Consider the following 22,540-nt stretch of genomic DNA (forward strand, 5'->3'; position numbering starts at 1 on the left):
AGACCACATAACGGTAGTACAGCATCGTCGGAATAATAATAGCCAGGGGCTTCCCGTCTTATTAATCAGAACCGGGGTGTTTCTATTTTTTGCGCGCCGAAACGGTACGCCGCGCGGGTAGCGGAGTACTCACTCCGGGGGTTCCTGGCACGCGGGTGCCCACGTCGGCTTGCGCCTCGGACGCCGCTGGACTGTCAATGTACGCCGTATTCGCCGGGCTGGCATTGGTGAAATGAAGAGCGCGTTCCATATACATAGTGTTGCGGTAGTCGTCGACTGGAGCTATGCGAATGTGGTTGTTAATACTGTTGAGTGCTGGGGTCTGTACGGATCCTGGGGCCGGCGACTTTGCGCTCTTGACCGAGACGGGCTTGGAGCCCGGAGTTGAAGAGGAGTCCGATGGACCGGTGAGTTCGCTCGCATCGTTGAAGTACGAGTAGCCCTGAGAGGGCGAGTATATAGGCATTGCCGCAGCAGTATTGAGCGCCTGCTTGAGAGCAAGAGCCGTGCTCAGGAGCCGTGACGTAACAACTGAATGTACTGACGGTGCCTGGTATATGTTTTCGCCCACGACGAAGTAGGTAGTGATGAGCCGCACGTCTTGCGGCGAAAGCCGCTCCTGTTTGCGGATGATCCAGAGGTCGGGCTCACGCGCCAGGTACACTACAAACTCGATACCTTGCATGTTACGCAGCTGTGCATAGATATCCACGCGGTTCTGCTGGTACGGGTCATTGGAGTACTGGCTCTGCATTTTGAGCACCTGGTTATTAGACGTCCGATCATAGAAGGGAGACTGTGAGAAGTACTCCAGGACGTTTTCATTCTTCAGTCCTCCATTGAACTGGATCCATTCGGGCGATCGCCATTGCACTTCGTCAAGGGGCTCTCCGGATGCCATTGGATAGATTTGTTGATGAGTGTCGGTGTCTGTGTAAAAACGGCCAAAACAACCAAAAAACAAGTTATCGAACAATAACTTAGAACTACTTTAAATAGTTTCGTGTATTAGATCCGAAATCGTACGTCTATTCCAGCGTCAATGGTCTTCGAGCCGTTTGGATCGCAGTACTTTAGTATTATCGACTGGTACAGTACCGTACTGCTAGCGATGAATTCCCAAGGGGGGAAAAAGTCAACCGATCCGTCGAAGGATGGCGGCGGAGTTCCGTTGGGAGTTCCCTCTAGACAACAACAAATGTCGAAAATTACTGGACCCTGCGTGAATGCCCTTTTCATTGATAATCCACTGGTTTAGTCTTATTCTTTTGGCATATTTTTCTAAGTAGATTTCAATCATGACCGTGAAGGGAGCTTCAAACTTTAAGCTCCAGGCTGATATCAAAACCACCTATGGACCGACGCGGATTTATAATTGGCGATCGACGCGAACGAACCTGCAACTGGTCCTGATCCGTAAGGAAACGCCAGTTGTCAACGGATACTTCGCAGTTGCTTCTGAGATTGAAGATGATTCGGGGTGTCCACACACCCTTGAGCACCTGGTATTCATGGGGTCCAAGAAGTACCCATACAAGGGCCTGCTTGATATGGTCGGTAACCGTATGCTGTCGAATACCAATGCGTGGACTGATACAGATCAGACGGTGTATACTCTGACCACTGCTGGCTGGGAAGGGTTTCGAACGCTGCTTCCGGTTTATTTGGATCACTTGTTGAACCCTACTCTTACCGACAGCGCTTGCCTGACCGAGGTATACCATATCGATGGCCAAGGCGAGGAAAAGGGAGTGGTTTTCTCAGAGATGCAGGGAGTCGAAAACACCTCGGATTCTCTTCTCGCTCTGCGATCACGGCAGCTGTTGTACCAGAAGCAGAGCGGTTACTCCAGCGAAACCGGTGGCCTCATGGATTCGTTGCGAGTTCTGACTAATGACCAGATCAGAGAGTTCCACAAACTCCGGTACAAGCCTAATAATTTGTGTGTCATTATCACTGGTGATGTGGAACCAGAGGAGTTTATTCAGGTCATGGACGAGTTTGACAATTCAATTGAGCTGCCGGAGAACCCGACTGCCGGGAAACGGCCATTTGTCGACTCGCCACAGGATCCAAAGCTCCCTGATAGTAAAATTGAGACTATCGAGTTCCCAGAAACGGACGAGTCTTTTGGCGAGGCCCAAATTGCCTGGGTGGGCCCAGATACGAATGATCTCATCATTAACACTGCCATTGATGTGTTTGGCGCCTACCTCACCCGACTTGGAATTGGAAAACTCTCTCTGGAGCTCGTCGATGTGGCTGATCCGCTATCCACGAGCATTTATTACTACACAAATGATTTCATCAACACGTCCATGAACTTCTTGTTCTCCGGCGTTCCTACCGAGCGGCTTGATACTGTCGATGTCGAAGTGATGCGAATCCTCAATGATCAGCTTGAAAAATTCGATCTCGACTTTGTCCGAGACTGTGTGGAACGAAGTAAGCAGAAGTTCCTCTCTTCGAACGAGAAAGACCCACAGACGCTAGCGTACATGGCGATCAGTAACTTCTTGTACGGCTCGCCTGATGGCAAACACTTGATCGAGTGTGCCCGAGATGTCAGCGACTTTGAGGCTGTGGCGCAGTGGACTCGTGAGCAATGGATTGACATGATCAAGACTTACTTCATCGACAACCCGCGGGTAACGGTGCTTGGTAAGCCTTCTGAGAAGTTGTATGACAGACTCGTCAAGGAAAAGGAAGGCCGACTGGCTGGATACCGTGAAAAGTACGGTGAGGAAGGGCTCAAAAAGCTTGCTGATCGGCTCGAAAAGGCGCAGGAGGAAAACAATCACCCCGTTCCAGAGGAAATCACGAAGCAGTTTAAGAGTCCTGACCCATCGAAAATTCGATTTATCAAAACCTCTACTGCTCGGGCTGGCCGGGCACTCAAAGTCCCAGAGTGTGAAAATGACGTCCAGAAGCTGGTCTCTCGGGATGAGCCAAAGGATTTCCCGCTGTTCATCCAGTTTGACTCTTTTGACTCTCAATTCGTAAACATACAAGTCATGCTCTCTTCCCGGCTTATTAAAGAAGAGCAATTGCCATATGTGGATGTTATTATTCGGGAGCTTTTTAGCCTGCCAATGGTCCTGCCTGATGGTACGAAGCTGACATACGAAGAAGTTGTTCGACAAGTCAAGCGAGATACGGTGTCGAACTTGATTGGCCCTGCTTCCCAGTTTGAGGAGTTTATTTCTATTATCGTGCTTGCCAAGTGGGAAAACTATGAAAAGGCCATTGAATGGATCCAGCGAGCCATGTTCAACTCCGTATTCGACAAGGACCGACTGCAGGTTATTATCGAAAAGCACCTAAACAGTCTCCCAGAGTTCAAGCGTGATGGCTCTAATGTTTTGCATTCTTCGATCGTTCGTTCGAACTTCTCTCCACGATCGCTTAAGCGAGCCCAGGACGCAATTGAAACGGAAGAGCTCTACGAAGATCTTGCTGATATGCTTGAGTCAGGCAACGATAAGGAGTTTGAGAAATTTGTCAAAAAGTTGGAAGAACTGCGAAAGAGCTTGTTCACTCCTGAGAACATGCGAATTGCTATCCAGGGTGATATGACAAAGCTTTCAAACCCGGTTAGTGCATGGAAGCCATTGGCAGACCTGGCTGATGGATCTCGTCCTCTCGAGGCCATTCCAAAGTCAGTTGACGTGCGAACAGAGCATGGGATGAAGCTGTGTGGTGATGCGTACATCACTCCAATGCCAGCGACCGAGTCGAGTTTCCTGTCTCTCGTCACTCAGGGCCCTTCTGACTACCGCGACAAGGAAATTCCAGCACTAGCTCTTGCCTGCGAGTACCTGCAGGCTGTTGAGGGTCCTTTGTGGAGAGGCATCAGAGGCACCGGCCTTGCGTATGGTGCTTGGCTTACTAGGAACGTAGACGCTGGTCAGGTCTCGTTCGATGTGTACCGTGGTGCGGACTCAGCCAAAGCCATTGAGGTTGCGCGAAAGCTTGTTGAAGATCTGGCGGCCGGTACCGTCAAGTTTGACCCTACCGCTGTTGAAGGCGCTAAAAGCAGCATTGCTAATAATCTCGCTAATCAGGAGCTTAATGGAAGTTCCGCGGGGTTGATGAATTTCTTCAACATGGTCATTAAGCAGGTTGGAAGTAACTTTACACAGAAGTTTATGAAGCAGCTGAGCGAGGTGTCCATTGAAGAGCTGCAGGCAGTGATGAAAAAGTATCTTATGCCACTGTTTGACAAGAAGTCATCCTCTATCTATGTCGCTTGTCACCCGTCTATGGTGGAAAACCTTGAACAAACGTTTAAATCTTTGGGATACGACGTTAATATAAACCCATTGGTTGAGGATGAGGAGGAAGACAGCGATCAGGAAAACAGCGATGAGGAAGAAGGAAGTGAGGAGAGTGAAGCCGATGGCGAAAATTAGACCGCAAAATTAGACCGCATTTATCATACATTATGTCTTGGCGGGCTGCTGCAGTAACAGTTATATAAACTAGAATTTTAATATTTTATTATGATTCTAGCGCAAAAGGAGGTCTAAAAACGTCATTATATATACACTATTCTACAAGTAGCAATTTGGCGGATGACACGGGCATGGAACCTCCAGTGTAGTCATGATAATAGTCGTGCTTGTGTTTCTCAAAAAGTTCGTTCAATTGCTGGATGTATAGCCGCTGATAGTAGTTGATATCGTCTTGTGTGGGATCAGGTTTATGCGGCACTGAAATGGGCGAACCCACGACAACATTGATCGGACGCCTATATGGGATAATGCCAACGTCGTAATTGAACACCCCTCGAGCATGCATCAGTGGCAGAGTGAAACCAAGGAACTTCTTGAGTGCAGTTTGGAATTTGTACAACAAGGTACCTTGGTTGTTATCGACTTGATCATAGACATCGTTTTCACCGAAAGCAAGTACCGGTACAAGATCGCAGTTGCCCATCTCTAAAGCAAGCTTCACGAACCCTTTCCGCTTTTCCAACACTAAATCCATATGGCCTGGTCTGGCGAGCAGACTTTCATGCGCTCCGCCAACTACAATGCAAATAGACTGATTGCGTCGCAATAGAGCCTCACAACTATGCTTTGCCACAGCCCCCATTCCGAGAGCCATAAGGTAGTCTCTATAGAAGGGCACAATGAATTGATTCGTTAGAGTCAAGACGCTTACAGGTACTCCGGGGAAGAGCTCGCTCCATCCGGCACCTTCACTAGCCATTGCTCCGACCAGACCCATTCCAATGATTCCATGTGGGTGATACCCAAAAATGTATCTCTTGCCCGTGTGCTTCCTCCTTTTAAAAGGCATATCACTCGGCTTGTGCGAGGCAAAGAATAGATAATACCACCAGAAAGCAAGCTTCCACATAACCTCAAACACAGTAGGAGAAGGAGTCCACTCGTCTACGCTTATTAAATCATCGCCATTCTCGCTGGCACTATCCTCCCCAATTGATACCTCTACAATTGTAGGCTCAAGATCAACAGTCTTGTGCAGAGTTATCGGAAAGTACCGAGCATAGTACCTCCAAAGAGGCATTGAGCGGAACCGCATTGAGAATCGGTCTGCGGGACTGCCATCCTCGGGGCTTTTATCGAACCACATATAAGCCACATAGATCAATGCGAATGGCCAAAACGGAGGGAACGCACAGCAGAGCATGAAGAAAGTAGCAAACGAAGGGATGGACAGGACATGCCACAGTAATGCTATGACCTCGAGCCATTTATGTGCCGGTACAAACACTGGAGCAAATCTAATACGTGGCAGACGGCCCCACGGCTTCTTCAATACCGACAACATACTTCCATTCTCGCTTGTCCTATGCGAAGGCTTGTATTATCCATAGATTGAAGGACTTTAAAGACTTGATATCTCACTCTCTTCCCCCGTACGTGCGGCTGAACAGGCACGTGACTCAAGTCACATGACTTGGGAAAGAAATCGAAAATTTCACTATTGAGAGCCCCAACTTGAAGCGGAATCATTCGAGAAAAGAGAGATAAAAAGATGCTGAGAGCTAGCGTGTCCAGGGCGGGATATTCTCGACTGTTTTCCACTTCATGCATTTCTCGAGGGAAGGTTATTGAGAACTATTCGAAGGTACCGGAGCCGACGAAGGAGGTGCCAGATGTCCAGACTTTCTTGACCAAGATTGGCCGGGACTCGATCCAGCATGAGAAGCATTTTGAATCGTGGGAAGAACTCATGACCAAGCCATCGAGCGCCCTGAAGGAGGCCGGTGTTGAGGCCCGAGAAAGACGGTAAGTTCTAATAGCTTGGGAAGTGATAGGAAATGAGGAGGGTGAGGCTAACTTAACCCGTAGATACATTCTGCAATGGAGAGAGCGATTCAAGCAGGGCATTCCATTGATGGACCATAAGCGAGGCGGCAAGAAGTGGGGTGGCGAGCGAAATGCCAAGGCTAACAAGGCCGTCTTCTACGGCCGACAGCGTTCTGAGGAGCGTGAGAAGCAGCAGAACGGCAACTAAGTCGAGTATAGATAATCGATCTTGTACATATATTAATGACATAAGTTATTCTCTTCACAATGTTCCGAATCTATGAGTTACTTTGCAATTGGTGTGCTCAGAGGTGGTTTTCCTCAATGTAGTTCGATAATCGCCGAACTTCGTCCACCATGTCCTCCTCCTGCCGAGGCGCCCTTTCCTCATTGTCGACACCCAGAACTTTCAAGTTCCGGTGATGTTTAAGGGTTCGGAATACATAGTCGAGATCACCGCCCTTGCTATCTAGCAGATGATAGACCTCGTCTGCGTTCTCGAGATCACCGAGCCGCCGCGGGATAATATGGCAATGCACGTGCGGTACAGACTGGCCAGCCAGCGGGCCGTCCTGAATGGAAATGTTGAGCGCATCGGCCCGATAGTACTGCTCAATAATTTTGGAGACCCGCTGCACCGCGGCGTAGAAGTCGGCGGCCTCCTCATCAGTCAGCATTGATACACGGGGGACACCGCGGTACGGACACACCAAAACGTGTCCCGGCAGCAGCGGCTTAAGGTTCACAAGTCCATATGAATGAGCCGTCCTCAGAAACACCTGGTTGGTCACTGTGAACGGACCAAACTTGATCAGTGACATTTTGGCAGTGTCGTTGATAGCAAAGACCCAATTGGTTGCTCCGACTACTCATATAACTTACTCTCGCAACCACAGACGGGCCATTATGTTGTATTGCAGGGTTTGGATATTTACTTTCTCCATGGAATCCTTGGGGGACCAGTCCCCCAAACCCCCTTTGGAGCTTGCGGCTATGCCGAGAGCCGCACTTCGTACCAAAAAATAAAGTAATAAAAAATTATTCCACATGTTCGTCATGGTGCTGCGGAGCAGGGGGTGCCTGGGGGGCTTGTGCCCTTCTATGTGTGACGATTCCATCGACGTACTGCTCGAGCTCCTCGTACTCACGGATCGCCTGTTCACGCTCCTCCTCAGCTTTCCTCAATATTTCCCGGTAGTTATTCCTCAATTCGTTGGTGCGCTCCATGATCTGGCGCTGCAGCCCCGGGAAAAGAGACATGAAAAACATTGCCGTGATGTGCCCGATTTTAAGCAACGTCCGCGGCTGGTTATGCCTGACGATGAGCTGGTCCGTGCCAACGTCAACATAATGCGTGCCTGGACCAATCTCCGGGTTCAAAGATGCAATGATGTTTACAAAGTTCCTCCTGAACTGCGACGAGTTGAGCGCCGCAACCCCGCGCTCAACCGCCGTGAGGATGCCCAGGACGGACAGAAAGATTGTCGCCGCAAAGACCAGCAATAGAGCCGGCCTAGTCGGCAAATGACGTACCGAGTTCGCCAGGATAACGCACGAGACACCAATTGTTCCGAAAATGATCGCCCGGCGCTCGTATACAAAATCAATCGCGTCGGAGGCGTTTCGCGCAGCAATACCCCAGGCGTTGCCCAAATGCGAGATGGTGTTGATCGTCATTCTGAAGTACATATCTCGGCGCATGTGGTCAACTATGCGCTGCTCCATATAGCTTAGCGGAGGATTCTCGGGCTCAATCTCTACCGTAAGCTCCTTCTCGACATGCTCCTGGGCTTGCGCGATCTCCTGGAACAGCTGAGATGGCTTGGGGTCGCTCGAGGTCTTGGAGTACACTCTTAACGGTGGTGTGTTGGACAAAACGGGGTGCCTCGAAACGACTGACGGAGCCAAACACAAGGCATACTCGCCCTCGAGACTGATATTGGGTATTAGCATGTATTCCGAGGAGTCCACGGTGATCCGTTCGCTGCCATGGTAGAAATTAATCGGCGAGGGAGTGGCTTTACTGTGGTCAATTGGAACAGCATTGATTTTGGGAACAATCAATGGTCCTTGACGAACATCCGGCAGTTGCATACCGCTCGAACTCGACTCTTCGGGGGGTCGATTTGGGAAAACCCGTCTAAACGACTGAATGGCTGGTGATGCGTCGATTATCCTCGGATACTCAGGCTGTGAGGGCTCTCGGGGTTCTATAAGCTCGACCCTATTCATGTCCAGCGTGCATGCCAATGTCGAGTATTCCATATTACCTACCGCCTCCTGCACAATCTCATCATCTCCCAGTATTCTCCCGTCGTGCTTGATTTCAATGGCTTCCATGGGGATCTCACGGGTATTCAGTATAGTAGTAGATATGAGGGCCTTGAGCACCATAACAGAGGTGTCTCCAGTTATTGTTAGGCCGTTTGCCTCGGAAATAACCTCGGGGTTCTCGAACCTCAGTCTCACCGTAATGTTCGACTCCATTACTCTCCGAATCACTAAACCCACTGGTATAGGGGATGCACTCAGGTTCCCCAGAGCAACTGATTATTCCGTGGATAACCCTTGCAATCTTCAATCTGGCTACTTCAGCCTAAAAAATAGCTTATTCTGCTAGCCGGTGCAATGATTGCTTGTTGTGATGAGCCGTACCGTTGAAGGCTTCGAATGAATTACGTGGTGAGGCGAAATACCGATAAGCCCGTCTTCGATCCCAACTCCACACGATCTCCACGAAAGCGGAACGCTAGTCACCCCAGTTAAACTAGAATCTATGGTATTCGAGGGCCAGCCCTCGAGCTCCCGTAGTAGGGGGCTCCGCCCCCAAACCCCCGACTAGCCCTCGGTAAGCTCTAAACTCCGCGTAGCGGAGCCCAGGGGGGTCTGGGGGGCTGGCCCCCCAGTTACACCAGCGGGAGATTGTAACTCTAGGAGCCCGCCGAGTATGCACATGTTTATGATTCAATGCCAAATAGTTAAGGGACCATCGCCTTGCTGCTCCACAGCCGTAATTACAAATCGCGTGAAACTAAGATTATCTTGGCGAAGTTCGGTAGACGTCGGGTAAGTTAGGTATTGACGTTGGACAGGTGTCGATCACTGCTGAATCAGGCAGACACCGTTGAACTATGCGATGACAATTATATATTAATTGTGATTATTGATATCAGATTGATGACAATTGGAGAACGAAGATTGATGATTAATGAGATATCCTTTGGTTTGGAGTATGAAGGAAGGTAACTATACTATAAAAGCCAGGGATCAGCCCCTCTTGAAGACAGTAGAAATCAGGATAGACAAGATATAATGACCGTAACCGAGAATCCAGTTCTTTTCCAGAAGATGCAGGTCGGCAATATGCTCCTTCAGCACAGGATTGCCCTCCCTCCATTGACTCGCAACAGGGCCGATGATAATCACGTTCCTACTGATCTTATGACGGAGTACTACACCCAGAGGTCCTCACGACCAGGCACTCTGACAGTAACCGAAGCCACCTTAATCGCCAAGAGGGTTAGAGGACACTTGCGCGCCCCTGGCATATGGTCCGAAGACCAGGTTACCGCATGGAAGAAGGTATTCGACCGAATCCACGCCAACAAATCATTTGTATATCTCCAGTTATGGGCCGTGGGTCGACATACAAATTCCGGTGAGCTTGAAGGCGAGGACTATGTTTCTGCTTCAGATGTGCCGTTAGCTGACCGTTCTGCTCCGCGGCCGCTAACCGTCAGCGAGATCAAACAATACGTCCAATCGTACGTGGACGGGGCCAAGAATGCAATCGCTGCCGGAGCAGATGGAGTGGAGATCCATTCGGCTAATGGGTACCTGCTCGACCAGTTTTTGAATGCCAACACTAACAAGCGAACCGACCAATACGGCGGCTCAATTGAGAACCGAGCACGATTCACTCTCGAGGTTGTCGACGCTGTAGTTGAAGCCGTTGGGGCCGAACGGGTTGCTCTTAGACTGAGTCCATGGAGCACATTTGGCGAGGTAGACCTAGGCGTTTCGCCAATTCCACAGTTCTCCTACCTAACGGAGGAGATTGAGCGACGGGCGCGAAAAGGCAAGAAACTTGCGTACCTCTCTGTAGTGGAGCCGCGGGTCAAAGGAAGTCTGGATCTCGAGAACTGGGTCGGATCCAACGACTTTGTTGCCCAGATCTGGTCTGGTCCATTGTTGCGAGCGGGTGCTATGCACCAAAAGGAAAATAGGGATGCTGCCTTGAAATACGACCGATCCATCATTGCTATGGGGCGGGCATTTATTGCAAACCCTGATCTTGTCAATCGACTTGAGAATGGCATTGAGCTCAACCCATACGATCGCGCGACCTTCTACGGCGGAACTGCAGTGGGGTACACCGACTATCCATTTGCTTCCTAGTTTGCTCCGCCAAGCGGGAATATGCCCTTTACGTAGTATGATTGGGGGGACCAGTCCCCCCAAACCCCCCTGGGGCTCCGCTTCGCGGAGGGTCCGATAGATCAATATACTTATGATGACTGGCAACGGTTAACAAACAATTGTTGTATAATAAATGCATTAATGTCTCGAGACAACGGGATCTCCTGAGCAACACAGTAATCTCATAGACAGGAATTGCTCTGCTTTTGCAGAGATTTCAAGGGACTTGGTGCTTAATTACAGCTCTCCGCGTAGCGGAGTCCCAGGGGGGTCTGGGGGGACTGGTCCCCCAGTTGCACTTTGGCATCTACGTTACAGGCAGTATCCGATAGGCTGTCTAAGCATAGGTCGCGTCAATCTTTAGAAGGTACAACTAGCTGATATGACTCTGTGAAGTTCGGCGCACCGCCACAGCATACGGCGATGGGTGGCTGTGCGTGGCGTTGGGCGCGAGGTCCCACCGGTGTGACATTTGAAAAAAAAAAAATCGGCTGACCGAGAGAGGACGAAGACGATGTCGAGGCATTTGAGAGCGGCTAACTCGCTACGGCTCTATTCGACGAAGGCTCCTGCGAAGCCGCCAGGCGGGCGGCTGATGAACTTCGTGCGGGCGACCCTGGGCATGGATCCGCCTGCTAGCGACGACTACCCGACGCCAGAGAACCGGTTCCATCCATGGGACAGCTCTCCGTCGCAGGACATACGCACGCGGGCGGCTTTCATCAGGGCGCGGGGCAAGTGCCCGATGACGGGCAAGAACATTGACTTCACGTGCCCCAAGAGTGGGATCCCCACCCACCACAGCGAGGACGCTTGGCTCGCCGATAAGAACCATCAGGACTGGCGGTGGAAGATCCTGCGCCATGTCAACACGTTCGAACACGACTTGCGTTCGGGACGAGAGTTCCCTGAGTTCGACTTCCCGGCAGTGCAGGACCGAGACGCTATTGTGAACTTCCTCAATTGGGACACGTTCTTTTACACTCGGCAGTTCTACTCGATGGACACCGAGTTTCATCTGGCTGCGGTGACCAAGATGCTGAGCTACCCGGTGACGATGGCGTCGATCATGCACCAATACTCGCCGTACTCGCTCAAGCCGAAGGGCCCGCTGACCCTCGAGGGCCTCAAGTCGCTGGCGGCGCTGCGGTACACCATGCATCCTAAGGACAAGAACCAGAAGTGGCAGGACCGGCCAATGCGATTCTTCATCCTCGGTGCGCGAGCAGAGAGCCAGCTGCCACCGCATGTGTGGAAGCAGCTTTCGTTCCTGCTTCCGGACACTCAGTTTGAGATTGTGTTCATTGGACCCGAGGCGTACTACGACCGGGCCAAGAGACACTATGTGACGAGCCAGAAGAAGATCTTCGAGCGATTCGACAGCCAATTGTCGTTTAGCTACTATACGGACTACTTCCATGTGCTCAACGAGGCGCAGGACTTCATGCCATACGACCCATACCTCGATGCTTTCTTCCTGTTCCACCCGGGTCTGGGTGCTCCTGAGGCCATGGACCAGTGGGAGAAGACGATTCCAGGCCTGCTCGAGAGTAAGTGTCCAGTGTTTGTCACTGGATTCCACAAGGCGGACTCTCAGCGAGACTGGGAGTGGGTGCACAGCAAGTTTGGCGACAAGATGGACGTGCTGCTGGAGCCGACCGAGAACCGGTTTGGTAGCACCAAGTGGGAGCTCAACGACCTCTACCCGGCAGAAGTGTATCAGTTCAACCAGCAGGTGTTTGGCATCCGTGGAAAGCGATACCACGCTGTCAGGGTTGATTAAAATTGGCCTTTTTTTTGGTGGTTTTGTAAATAGTGTATCAGATATAGACTGTAAATATCGGGCTAACCTTTATAACCTAATGTCAAGCATTTCTTTGATCAGCTTTTATGTGCTGAGAATAGTATTAACGGTGTTACTGTTATACCTATAGAGCTGGAACTGAATAGAGTAACCTTTCATAATGATCTGCCATAGTTCGAAATATAGGCCATATGATTTGGCCAATTCCTTGGGGTTTAATGATATTTCTGCTATGTCCATTCGATAGTGACTGGGTTTAATTGATTGATTAGAAGGCTACAGGAAGTGGTTCCCCATTCACCGAGGTTAGCTGTTCTTCTCCGAGGCAACGCACTTTAATCATTAATACCTGGGCCTAGAACATTGCATTATAAGGCTATACAGTACGATCGATAGGATGTGACTAATCTGATAGAAGCTTGTACCAATATATCAGCGAATTCCCTCAATTGTTGAATCAAAGTATTCCATGAAGGGAAATGAAATTACTCACAGTAAGCCAAATATTATGACTCTACTCAGTCGGAGCCCGGGCCAACCAACAACATGTCCAAAAACGATTGAATGCACTCAATGTACTTGTAGATTGGTTGGAAGAGTTGAACATCTATTATGACACTGCATTGCCGCGACAACCAATTACCTTTGAATTCGGTAGAATAGTATAAATGTGAAAACTGATTGAACTGGTAATGTAGGAGGCATGTGAGCCGTATTTATTCCTTGCGTTTATATTGCGAATTCCAAGCCTCGCCGCAGCTAACTCCCCATATCTACATAATCAAGTGCTCTAACATATGAGCGGTTGAATAAACTGGACACGAAATAGAAAACCAATATATCTGTGAGCTCTAAAAGAATAACCAGCAGATTAAAGTAGTCATTATTGTACTAGCATGTTAGCCCAAGTGGATACGCATAATCGGGCAAGATGAGCCATTTTTCGATATTGCATGCGAGAAAACTAGCCATTATAAGCTGCTCTGTAAGGAATTACGTGATATTACGGCATATACAGTATCTTAAAACTAGTCATACTGGCACTATAGTGGTAAGTATACTGGTAATTCGACGGACCTACTTCAATGCGGACAAGTGAATGCATGGCGCTAAACTCTTAGCATAATAGCCAGCCGAAATCGGGCCATTTCTGCTGGAAATAGCCATCGTGCCGTGCTATGTGTACATTATGATGGTAGTCCCTGGCGACTATCGGGAAGCCGGCCCAGTCATATTCACCCCGGAAAAATAATCCTCCGTTGAGACCCGGACCCTCACCAACGGGCAGCAGATCATGAATATATCAACTTAACAATAACAAACGATTAAAAAAATACAGGGCAAATTAGCCAATTGAAGTCCAAAACACTCTTCAAATGTTTTCCGTATACCGGCAATAGTACCCCGATACACCTGCATATGCAAATCGCCGCATTAAAAGCGGCGGGGCCAAGGTATGTGTCACGATCTGCAGATCTCTGCGATTCCGCACCGGTTCAGACCGTTTCTTCCCCGCCGCTCCGCGCAGGCTGCATTTGACTAATTGGCCAACCTCAACATGAGATTGCATGCCCACCCTTTTTCCCAATTGTTCTTCTGGATTCTCACCAGGATAACTTATTGAAAAGACACAAAAAATGACCGCACTATTCTCGCTTCCGGCCGAACTGCTGCTGTTGATTGCTGACTACCTGGCCCCGGGAACGGGCACGACGACAGATTTGTTTGCACTTCACCACTCGTGTCGTTACCTCCGAAGCCTGCTACAGCCCAAGCTGTGGAAGACTATTGAGATCTCCACCCTCATGGAGGACGAAAAGTTCGGTCTCCAAATGGTCAGCTCCAAGGGACACATCCAGGTGGGCAACATCAACGTGCAAATGTTCTGCGAGGCACTTCAAAAGGGCCATCTCGACTACATCCTGCCGCTTATCCAGAGCGTCAAGGTTATTGAGGAGACGCCTTGTATCCTCAAAACGGAGATTCCAGAGGAGATTCCAGAAAAGTTCCGTCACAAGCTGGACTTCAGCGAGCTGGATACTCGTGATATGTTTGCGTTCCTGTTCTTGGAACTACTTTCAACCCGCAAGAACCTACCCTCTCTACGCTCCGTGTACTTAGATAGAGTGATTATGGAGGATGCTGAGACTGAGGAGACTGCCATGAACAACATTTTGGAGAAGCTGGAGCGCCGCCACGGGGTCACAATTGAGCACGTAATGCATCCGTACCGGTACGGGTTCAATTGGTTCACCAAGGAGGACAAGTTTTTGTTCAGCAAGATGACGAATATCACTTGCTACTCGCTGGGGAATCACGACGAAGAGGACTCGCGGTCTGTGCTATCGTTTGATACAAACTTGCCCAGCTCGCTCGAGTCTTTTAGTTTGCAGGCGGACGTGGTTATCGACACGAGTCGGTTTAAGACGCTCTTCTCCAACTGCTCGGAACTGCAGACTCTGGAGCTGGATATTAACAAGGTGGCTTATCTGGAGAATATCAACTGGGTGCCCATGAGTGTGCGCGATCTGTTTATTCACGTGAGCAACCCGGATATTGCCGATGACCATTCAATTGTCAAGCCCATTTTCTCTCCATCTGTAGAACGCCTGGCGCTGGACGGGAATTTCTGGAATGTGCTGGCCACGATCAGATTCCCCAACCTTAAAGCCATTGACCTCAGTGTCACCGTCGCGGACGATGGTATTCCAGAAGGGCTTTTCCAGCGGAGCCTAGCTAACCTGCTGTACGACTGTTCGAAGTTGGACGAGGTGGTTATCAACTTTGCTATTGATGCTTTGCCATTGCTCATCCCGAAGCACTCGGCCAAGTCAGTCAAAACAGTGCGGGTGTCCAACAGCTGGCGACAGGATTATAACTGTACCACACACGACACCGGTCTCGCTGCCATGACCAAGGCGCTGACCCATTTCCCTTCTCTAGAAGTTGTAGAGGTGGCCCTGTCCGGCCTTATGGTCCGGCACAAGATTGGTTACATTCTCAACACCACAGCCGTCATTCTCAAGTCATCCACTGGGCTGCGGGTGCGTTTCCTGGCTGCCGACACTGCGGAGATGAACTCCCAGGAGTTGTTTGCCATGCTGACTGTGTTCACCGAGACGAGCAAGAACTGTTTCGAGCTCGATCGAGCCAAGATCATGGCCATTTACCACCGCCAAGACTCGGTCAAGGCGTTTAAGATGGCTGCCGAAGTCGAGGGAACCGACCTCAAGAACATGGTCACTGTTGTCGAGAGCGTTCTCGCCGGGCGATAAGTTTCTGAATCCGTCCCTTTTTTTTTGCCGTGTGCGGCTTACCTCGTGCGGCTCAGACATGCATATTGCTTTTATACCGGAAACGGGTTACCCGAACCCCATTTTCTTTCCACCCCCGGGTTCTAGAATTCCAAGAAACTCTTTTTTCAATTCCAATTGAAGCTTAATGGCCCTGTTTAAGGGCCCAAGTCTTGGCATGAGGTTGATTGGATGGGCTGAATGATCATCGGAGGGGGTGACGTCGGTAGCACTCGGAAGAAAATGTGCCCAATTAGAGCGATGCATTTGGGCCCAAATTGCATGTGCAAAAAAATCAAACACTAACCACACTATAACACGCGTAATGGAGGAGAATGAAGAGTAAAAAATATACATTAATCTACATCGTAACATCGTAACAGGTTAGAAAAATACTTAAAATGCAAAAAACTTAAGTCCATATCCAGCAAGACCAAGTTTAGTACACGATTTCCGCGCCTCCAGAGTTGATGTTGTCGATCTCAGCGTCCGAGAAGCCCTTATATTGCAGTCGTGGTGGCAGATCTCGTCGCGCAAAGAACTCGCCCGGAGCAGCCTCAATTGGTCGCCCCTTGCCCCCCAGCGGGCCGTGGGTCTGCGCATTCTTTCGGTAGGCCGCAAATGAAGTAAACGAAGGCGGCAACTCCTTGTATGGCGAGGCCGGGTGCACTCGCGGAGTGTGATCCACCTCTGGGAAGGTTCGCTTGCCGAGGAATCGGATCAATGGGGTTCGGAGAGTGATCTGAGTTGGTCGCATTGAAATGATTAAGTGTGATAGATAAATAAGATAATGTCCAAGATAAGAAGGAGAGGAAAGGGAGAGGGTGTGCAGCATCTGTGGGATTTATAGCTTTTCCGGCCTTTAGCGTTTATTACCAATCCCGGGCCGCTAGTGGTCTGACTCGCGCGCGCAGCGGTTAGTTTGGCACTCTAACCCACTCGACAAGAGCGGCGCGGAGGGATCCGGGTCAGTGTTCCGGGCGAGTCCTATCAGAGATGACGATCGAGGGGCCGCATTACATGTGCATGGCATACGAGGGGAAGAGGAGAAGGGATCTTCACAGCCGATAAGACCACCATGACATTACGTTACTCACTGGAGTATTTGTAAGTGTATCCTGGCTCGAACTGCTTGAAATGGGTTTTAGCCGAACCGCTAAAGTTCGAGTATCTCCGGGGGCTTTTGGTTAGCCTTTTTAGATTAGCTCGCTAATTTAGATTTAGCAAATTGCCGACGTGTAGACCAGCCAAGGTTAAAGAAATCTTTAAAATTTGTTGCATTGTCCTGTGTATTCTATTGCAGGGGTCTGCAGATTAAAAGAATTCAGTGACAATGTAGGGCAAGCAAACATAACCGGTTACTAGTACGTACGTAGTTCCCCGGCAGAGGAGAGGGTAAGACCATTTTGCCGCCGGCAGAACGTGCGGGTAAAACGTATCCTCTCTATAACCAGGAGTTAAGACTTGGTGTGTTTGGTCTGTGGGGAAGTGATCCTCCAGAACACTACGTAAGTACAAAGCAAAGGTGGAGAGAGGATTACAAAGCTCTTTCAAAATGGTAGGTGGGGAGTGGACTAGATACGCTCTTGCAAAATGATTGGTGTTAGCTCTGTGCATTCCATGGTAGACTCAAAACAGGACACCCGCATTGAACATCATTGTGAAGGTTACGAGGATACGTACCCGGTTTGTTACTCAGTGAAGATATGTGGGTCCAGGGTGTATGTTTCTGAGTATTACACCGGCCCGTATGATAATGCAGCTTGACATGGTGAAAGTGCATTGATATCCATATTGAGTAAGAAAAAAACCACATCGGGCTTCTCCTTTCTTTGTAGGCTCCTCGCTTCCTGGTAATCACTAGTAATAAAAAATGGCACTGGAAAGCGTAGAACTATTACTCAGCTTAAACGCAGAACTACTTAGCTTCTTGGGTAAATCTATTTCCCCCGAGAAGTAGGAGTCTCGCCAATACTTCGACCCTTGACGTCATTTTTCACTTGGTAACCGTTGAGATGCACAGATTTTTGTCTTAGACCATCTACCTCTCAGGGGTACACTTGGTTAAGGAACACCTACCAATGCGGTAGTCATAAAATAGGCTATACCGTATCCACGAAACTCGAGCAAATGCCAATATTTCGTCAAATTCCTCAAATTGTATGTAACAAAGAAATATACACATTTACAACGGAAGGATACTCTTCATGCCTAGCTGGGGCCAAGTATCCAAAGACGCCGAACTCAGCCCAATCATGTCATACCACTCTTTAAATCCAGCGGCGTAGCTATCGGATGATTTTTTACCTTCGTAGAACTGGCTTATCACTGCTGCCCACGCTTTCTCATCAACAGCAATACCAATATACAATTGCGTCAGCTCCTTGGTCTGGGCTGAGAAAAGCGACTCGCTCGTACCCATGGCATAATTGGCGACCAGCAGTGATCTCATGCGTTGCAGAGACCCCTCTCCATACCCCAGTTGCTCGGCAAGATAAACCTGTAATGCCCTCACCACGGTCAAGTAACGCACTAAAATAGAGCTCATGATCCACGGCAGCGTAATCTCGCGGTTACTAAACATGAACACTACCCGGTTACTTTTAATGACAATAGTTCGCTTGCGTGTTTCAATGTTTGCATAAAGTGCATTGAGGATCTGGGTCACTGAAGGAGGTTCTGGGAGAAGCGTGTATATGAGCACGCTAATTGCCATTAGCAGCTCCTCTGCCTGGGCAAAATACGCCTGGACTGTGAGAGTCTCGCTCTCTTTAAGTGGAATTGCTGTCGCAGATCGTGGATGCATGCACAGGTTACGGATGACTGGTGGGATCTCGCTGTCGTCTTCACTGGCAAGGACTATTTCTGGACGCAGCCCTCCCTTATCAAAGTAGAACACATTACGCTGGTCGGCCATGAATGAATATCCCGGCTCAAATGAGCTCGTTTCATCGTAAATTTGCTTGATATCTAGCGATTCCGGTTAATCCCTACCATTCCATGGCTTTTTTCTCCGTACTTACCCCAGCGAGCGACAACGTCGTTGTGGAGGTTCCAAGTTGCATCATCAAGGCGGCTGATACAATTGCTAATCAAACGCGAATAAAACTGCTTGAATAATCCAATTCCATGTTCATTACACACTCCCTGAAATGCAGCTCGACTAAGGGGCATGGTACTCAGCGAAAGATCCTGGGCCCACTGCTGGGCAACGGGTATCGGTAACAATTGGCCTTCCTGTGGAGTTCCCGCTCTAACTTCTGCCGATGTGGACGATTCAGGATCAACGGGGCTAGACGAAGATGCCGCAGCTACAGTTGACAACTGGGGGGCACCTCCATGTGGCTGATCCTCAATAGTAGTAACCATCATGCCATCAGTGACCATATCGGCCATTTCAAAATCATAATCGCTGACCGGATTATAGGCGTAACCATGCCGACTAGTCCTATATCGGAGGCACTTGATGAGGTTTGATGGATTGTGATTGCCCGGCGTCTGCGAATGTATGTACATGCTCTGCTGGTTTATGCCATGCAACCTCGAACAGCAAAAATATGCATAGCACGGCTCAAATCCGTAGACCGCCATCTTTTCACGTTTGATCACCTGCTCAGAGACATAGGTGATGGATCGAAAGTCGTCATCATTGTCAAACTCGTGTTGGACGGCAATGCACTTTTGGCACCGCCGGCAGTGGTCGTCAAACTTCTTGGGGGATACCGGTTCGCGGCGGAAGTGGCACACGGCGATCCTGTATCGACGGTCGACCCGGATGAACGTGTTCTCAAGTGACCTCGGCTGGTAGCACCGCTCGGGATTGTACCACAAGTAGGTGTGTGCTTCTCGAGTAAGCACGTGCGCTTTCCACCGTTCAGCTGTATACCGTCTGCCATGAAGCACATCCTTGAACAGTCTATTACACCCGGGCAGTGGACACTCGAGGCCGCCATCATTCTTGAACTCTGCCGTAGCTTCTGCTGTTTCTGACCATCCAGGGATCTTGTAGCCAGGCGCAATTGTCAGATTAGCTGTGAGAGCCGAGTCATCGACCATGTCCCCAAGGAACCCTCCCTGTTGAAAAATAAGCCGCAAAGATGTAATAAAATATTCCAAATAGGTAAATCTGCGATCCAGGCAAATAATAATTGAACAATTGACAATTAGAGAGGTAAGGTGATTGGGGAGTTTCCGCCTGTTCTTATACCGAATCGACCTCTTTCAATTACCATGCCAGTATTCAAATGTCACACACCCAGATGCACTCAAGTCAAGTGGAGCATTCACGCATTTGAGATAAGCGCAAGAGGCTGCTTTGTTCATCATTTATTAAACATGCTTCCACCATTTGTCTGGCACTGGTCGAAAAGCCTCTTGTTCTCCGCTCTTCGGTACTGTCCGAGCTAGTACGGTCCGTTCCTCCACGGATACATTTCTACTCGTATAAAGTGTCGGATAAAAGGAACTCGTCCGACTTCTGCATTCTTGAAGCGAATTAAGCAGTCACACAAGTACCATGTCGCAATCTCCGGTAATCGTAGCCCACTCGAGAATACATATAATATAGATCTAGCCAGGTTGAGGGTTGAAAACAGAGTTTGAACCAGTCTGACTGCGATCTCACCAATGAATGAGATTGAGTGGGCAAACAATATAGATCAAAACACCGACGAAATCATAAAGTGGACCCACCAGTTGGAAGAAGCACGCCCCTTGCTATAATTGACACCATTGATTCTCGTAGAAGAATTTTCCACATTGTCAAAATGCCATATCAGCCATTCTCCGAGTGGATGGAGGCGGTAATGGTCTCACCAGTCTTCATCTTGGATGTACCTTCCAAACCCGCCTTACCAGGCAAGGCGAGACTCTAATATACAATAACCTTCTCAAACATGGCAGATCCCGAAGGGGGGTACAGAAGGCGCCCTCTCTGAGCTCCCTTGCTGCTCAATTGAGTTTCTGCGCCTTTCCATTCGTCCCAGATCAAATGCCGAAGGGACCAGCTGGTGGGCAGACCAGGCATTAAGTATCAATCCCAATAACTACGTCATTTACGTTACTCCTTTGAAATCGTTTTGGACGTAGCTGAATAGCTTATCGCTGCATCGCAGCTGTTTCAACCATGATATACCGGTTCTCGCTAGCTACTGGTACCAATCAGCTAATTAATTAGGTAGCTAGCTTGATCTAGCTAGATCTAGATCATTAAATAACAACGCTTTAATGCTATTTAGATCAATATTATTTTTGGTGGTGGGTGGCCCGCGCGAAAGGTCCCAACAGCCACCGACCACCCGTCATCACCAGAGGCGACCGCGCTATTATTTGCCATCGAACGTGAACAATACAGCAATGGAGCATCATCAGGTTAAATGGGGTCGTCCTCGGGACGACGTTTACGGGAAATACGACATGCGGATTCACCAGGCGTCAAACTACAGCAATGGTGATCCAACTCAGCATACCCAATCGCCAATTGTCACTGGTACGAGCGTAATCGCCGTCAAGTTCGACAAGGGTGTCATTATGGCGGCTGATACTTTGGGTAAGTATTAATATTAGGGGGGAATTGGATGGATGCTAACATTGAGTAGCGTCCTACGGCTCGCTGGCGCGATTTGACAACCAGGAGCGAATCTTCGAGGTTGGCAAAGAAACCATTGTCGGCATCAGTGGCGACATTAGCGATCTCCAGTACATCCAGCGGATGCTTGAAGAGCTTGAGATTCAGGAGAACTACGATGACGATGGGCATTCTCTGCGAGCAAAGCACGTTTTCCAGTATATGTCGCGGGTTATGTACCACCGACGGTCGCAGCTCGATCCGCTGTGGAATGCATTGCTCGTCGCGGGCGTAGAGGACGGCAAGCCAGTGCTCAATTACGTAGATTTGCTTGGTGTGACGTATTCCTCGCCCGCGCTGGCCACTGGATTTGGTGCGCACTTGGCTATTCCCCTGCTACGACAGGTTGTTGAGCGGGAAGAGGACTCTGCCAAGCTGTCGGAGGAAGATGCTAGAAAACTCATTGACAAGTGCATGAAGGTGCTGTTCTACAGAGACGCGCGAAGTCTTGATAAGTACATGGTGGCTACGGTCAAGGAGGGTGAAGTTAAGATTGAACGAGACGTTCGATGTGAGAACATGAGCTGGCGATTCGCTCAAGATATCACTGGCTACGGTACCCAGACGGTATAATTTTATATTCTATACACTAATGCTATGTGATGTGATTGACTTTTTTGAGAGCATAGTTATACGTGCCAAATAATACTGGTTATTCAGATATTAATGGTATAATGACTATTTTACCTAATTTAAAAAGTCGTATGGGCCGTGTCAGTGTAAAGGGAAGTATCTCTAGCTACCTGGAAGATAACTACCAGATAATAGTAGGGGGTAAAGACTCAATTAACAAGTATCAATTTCGAAATGAAATACTAATTGGACTGGGATACATGTACCGTCCTAAGACTCCTGTACATGTATATCATGTACTGTGGTACACCGAAGAAGTTGGGCAATTGTTGAACCATAATTCTGCTGTATAATACCGGTAATAATAGTAAGTGGTTGATTAAAGTCCGTTGCCTAGGGCGAAGGAGAAGGTCTATAATTCTGCTGTATTTTCATTTCAATTAGCGTGAGAGATAAAATGCATGGTTATAGTTCTGTTGAAGAATTGGGTGAGGTAGTTGATTGAGCTGGAAAAAAAATTTCCGGGTACTGGTCGCGGTTGAAA

General features: G+C 49.0%; 13 protein-coding genes across 13 annotated transcripts; 6 read left to right on the top strand and 7 right to left on the bottom strand.

The window, feature by feature from the left end:
- Window positions 1-82: 82 nt before the first annotated feature.
- On the bottom strand, window positions 83-901 carry MED6 (mediator complex subunit MED6; the record flags this gene model as incomplete). The annotated part of the gene is made up of 1 exon (XM_076684674.1): window positions 83-901. One exon carries the CDS (start codon window positions 899-901, stop codon window positions 83-85), a length of 819 nt encoding a protein of 272 aa, XP_076541184.1.
- Window positions 902-1,298: 397 nt separating this feature from the next.
- Window positions 1,299-4,412, top strand: SDD3 (Sdd3p; the record flags this gene model as incomplete). The annotated part of the gene is made up of 1 exon (XM_076684675.1): window positions 1,299-4,412. The coding sequence occupies one exon, from the start codon at window positions 1,299-1,301 to the stop codon at window positions 4,410-4,412; it is 3,114 nt and encodes a 1,037-aa protein (XP_076541185.1).
- Window positions 4,413-4,548: 136 nt separating this feature from the next.
- Window positions 4,549-5,799, bottom strand: DGA1 (diacylglycerol O-acyltransferase; the record flags this gene model as incomplete). Its single annotated transcript, XM_076684676.1, has 1 exon — window positions 4,549-5,799. One exon carries the CDS (start codon window positions 5,797-5,799, stop codon window positions 4,549-4,551), a length of 1,251 nt encoding a protein of 416 aa, XP_076541186.1.
- Window positions 5,800-6,006: 207 nt separating this feature from the next.
- On the top strand, window positions 6,007-6,489 carry FYV4 (mitochondrial 37S ribosomal protein mS41 FYV4; the record flags this gene model as incomplete). Its single annotated transcript, XM_076684677.1, has 2 exons — window positions 6,007-6,260; window positions 6,324-6,489. The coding sequence occupies 2 exons, from the start codon at window positions 6,007-6,009 to the stop codon at window positions 6,487-6,489; spliced, it is 420 nt and encodes a 139-aa protein (XP_076541187.1).
- Window positions 6,490-6,586: 97 nt separating this feature from the next.
- Window positions 6,587-7,102, bottom strand: HNT2 (bis(5'-adenosyl)-triphosphatase; the record flags this gene model as incomplete). The annotated part of the gene is made up of 1 exon (XM_076684678.1): window positions 6,587-7,102. One exon carries the CDS (start codon window positions 7,100-7,102, stop codon window positions 6,587-6,589), a length of 516 nt encoding a protein of 171 aa, XP_076541188.1.
- A 217-nt stretch (window positions 7,103-7,319) lies between these two features.
- TRVA0_017S02520 (uncharacterized protein) lies at window positions 7,320-8,675 on the bottom strand (the record flags this gene model as incomplete). The annotated part of the gene is made up of 1 exon (XM_076684679.1): window positions 7,320-8,675. One exon carries the CDS (start codon window positions 8,673-8,675, stop codon window positions 7,320-7,322), a length of 1,356 nt encoding a protein of 451 aa, XP_076541189.1.
- A 918-nt stretch (window positions 8,676-9,593) lies between these two features.
- Window positions 9,594-10,679, top strand: OYE1 (alkene reductase; the record flags this gene model as incomplete). Its single annotated transcript, XM_076684680.1, has 1 exon — window positions 9,594-10,679. One exon carries the CDS (start codon window positions 9,594-9,596, stop codon window positions 10,677-10,679), a length of 1,086 nt encoding a protein of 361 aa, XP_076541190.1.
- A 616-nt stretch (window positions 10,680-11,295) lies between these two features.
- Window positions 11,296-12,483, top strand: MSS51 (Mss51p; the record flags this gene model as incomplete). Its single annotated transcript, XM_076684681.1, has 1 exon — window positions 11,296-12,483. One exon carries the CDS (start codon window positions 11,296-11,298, stop codon window positions 12,481-12,483), a length of 1,188 nt encoding a protein of 395 aa, XP_076541191.1.
- A 1,658-nt stretch (window positions 12,484-14,141) lies between these two features.
- On the top strand, window positions 14,142-15,779 carry TRVA0_017S02586 (F-box protein; the record flags this gene model as incomplete). The annotated part of the gene is made up of 1 exon (XM_076684682.1): window positions 14,142-15,779. One exon carries the CDS (start codon window positions 14,142-14,144, stop codon window positions 15,777-15,779), a length of 1,638 nt encoding a protein of 545 aa, XP_076541192.1.
- Window positions 15,780-16,236: 457 nt separating this feature from the next.
- Window positions 16,237-16,554, bottom strand: KGD4 (alpha-ketoglutarate dehydrogenase subunit KGD4; the record flags this gene model as incomplete). Its single annotated transcript, XM_076684683.1, has 1 exon — window positions 16,237-16,554. One exon carries the CDS (start codon window positions 16,552-16,554, stop codon window positions 16,237-16,239), a length of 318 nt encoding a protein of 105 aa, XP_076541193.1.
- Window positions 16,555-17,982: 1,428 nt separating this feature from the next.
- Window positions 17,983-18,714, bottom strand: TRVA0_017S02630 (uncharacterized protein; the record flags this gene model as incomplete). The annotated part of the gene is made up of 1 exon (XM_076684684.1): window positions 17,983-18,714. The coding sequence occupies one exon, from the start codon at window positions 18,712-18,714 to the stop codon at window positions 17,983-17,985; it is 732 nt and encodes a 243-aa protein (XP_076541194.1).
- A 53-nt stretch (window positions 18,715-18,767) lies between these two features.
- TRVA0_017S02652 (uncharacterized protein) lies at window positions 18,768-19,853 on the bottom strand (the record flags this gene model as incomplete). Its single annotated transcript, XM_076684685.1, has 1 exon — window positions 18,768-19,853. One exon carries the CDS (start codon window positions 19,851-19,853, stop codon window positions 18,768-18,770), a length of 1,086 nt encoding a protein of 361 aa, XP_076541195.1.
- A 1,299-nt stretch (window positions 19,854-21,152) lies between these two features.
- Window positions 21,153-21,996, top strand: PRE4 (proteasome core particle subunit beta 7; the record flags this gene model as incomplete). Its single annotated transcript, XM_076684686.1, has 2 exons — window positions 21,153-21,345; window positions 21,395-21,996. 2 exons carry the CDS (start codon window positions 21,153-21,155, stop codon window positions 21,994-21,996), a joined length of 795 nt encoding a protein of 264 aa, XP_076541196.1.
- Between the last annotated feature and the right edge of the window lie 544 nt (window positions 21,997-22,540).

Source organism: Trichomonascus vanleenenianus (genome assembly GCF_965637985.1).
Source record: "Trichomonascus vanleenenianus strain CLIB 3782 genome assembly, contig: TRVA0_017S, whole genome shotgun sequence".
Lineage (NCBI taxonomy): Eukaryota > Fungi > Ascomycota > Dipodascomycetes > Dipodascales > Trichomonascaceae > Blastobotrys > Blastobotrys vanleenenianus.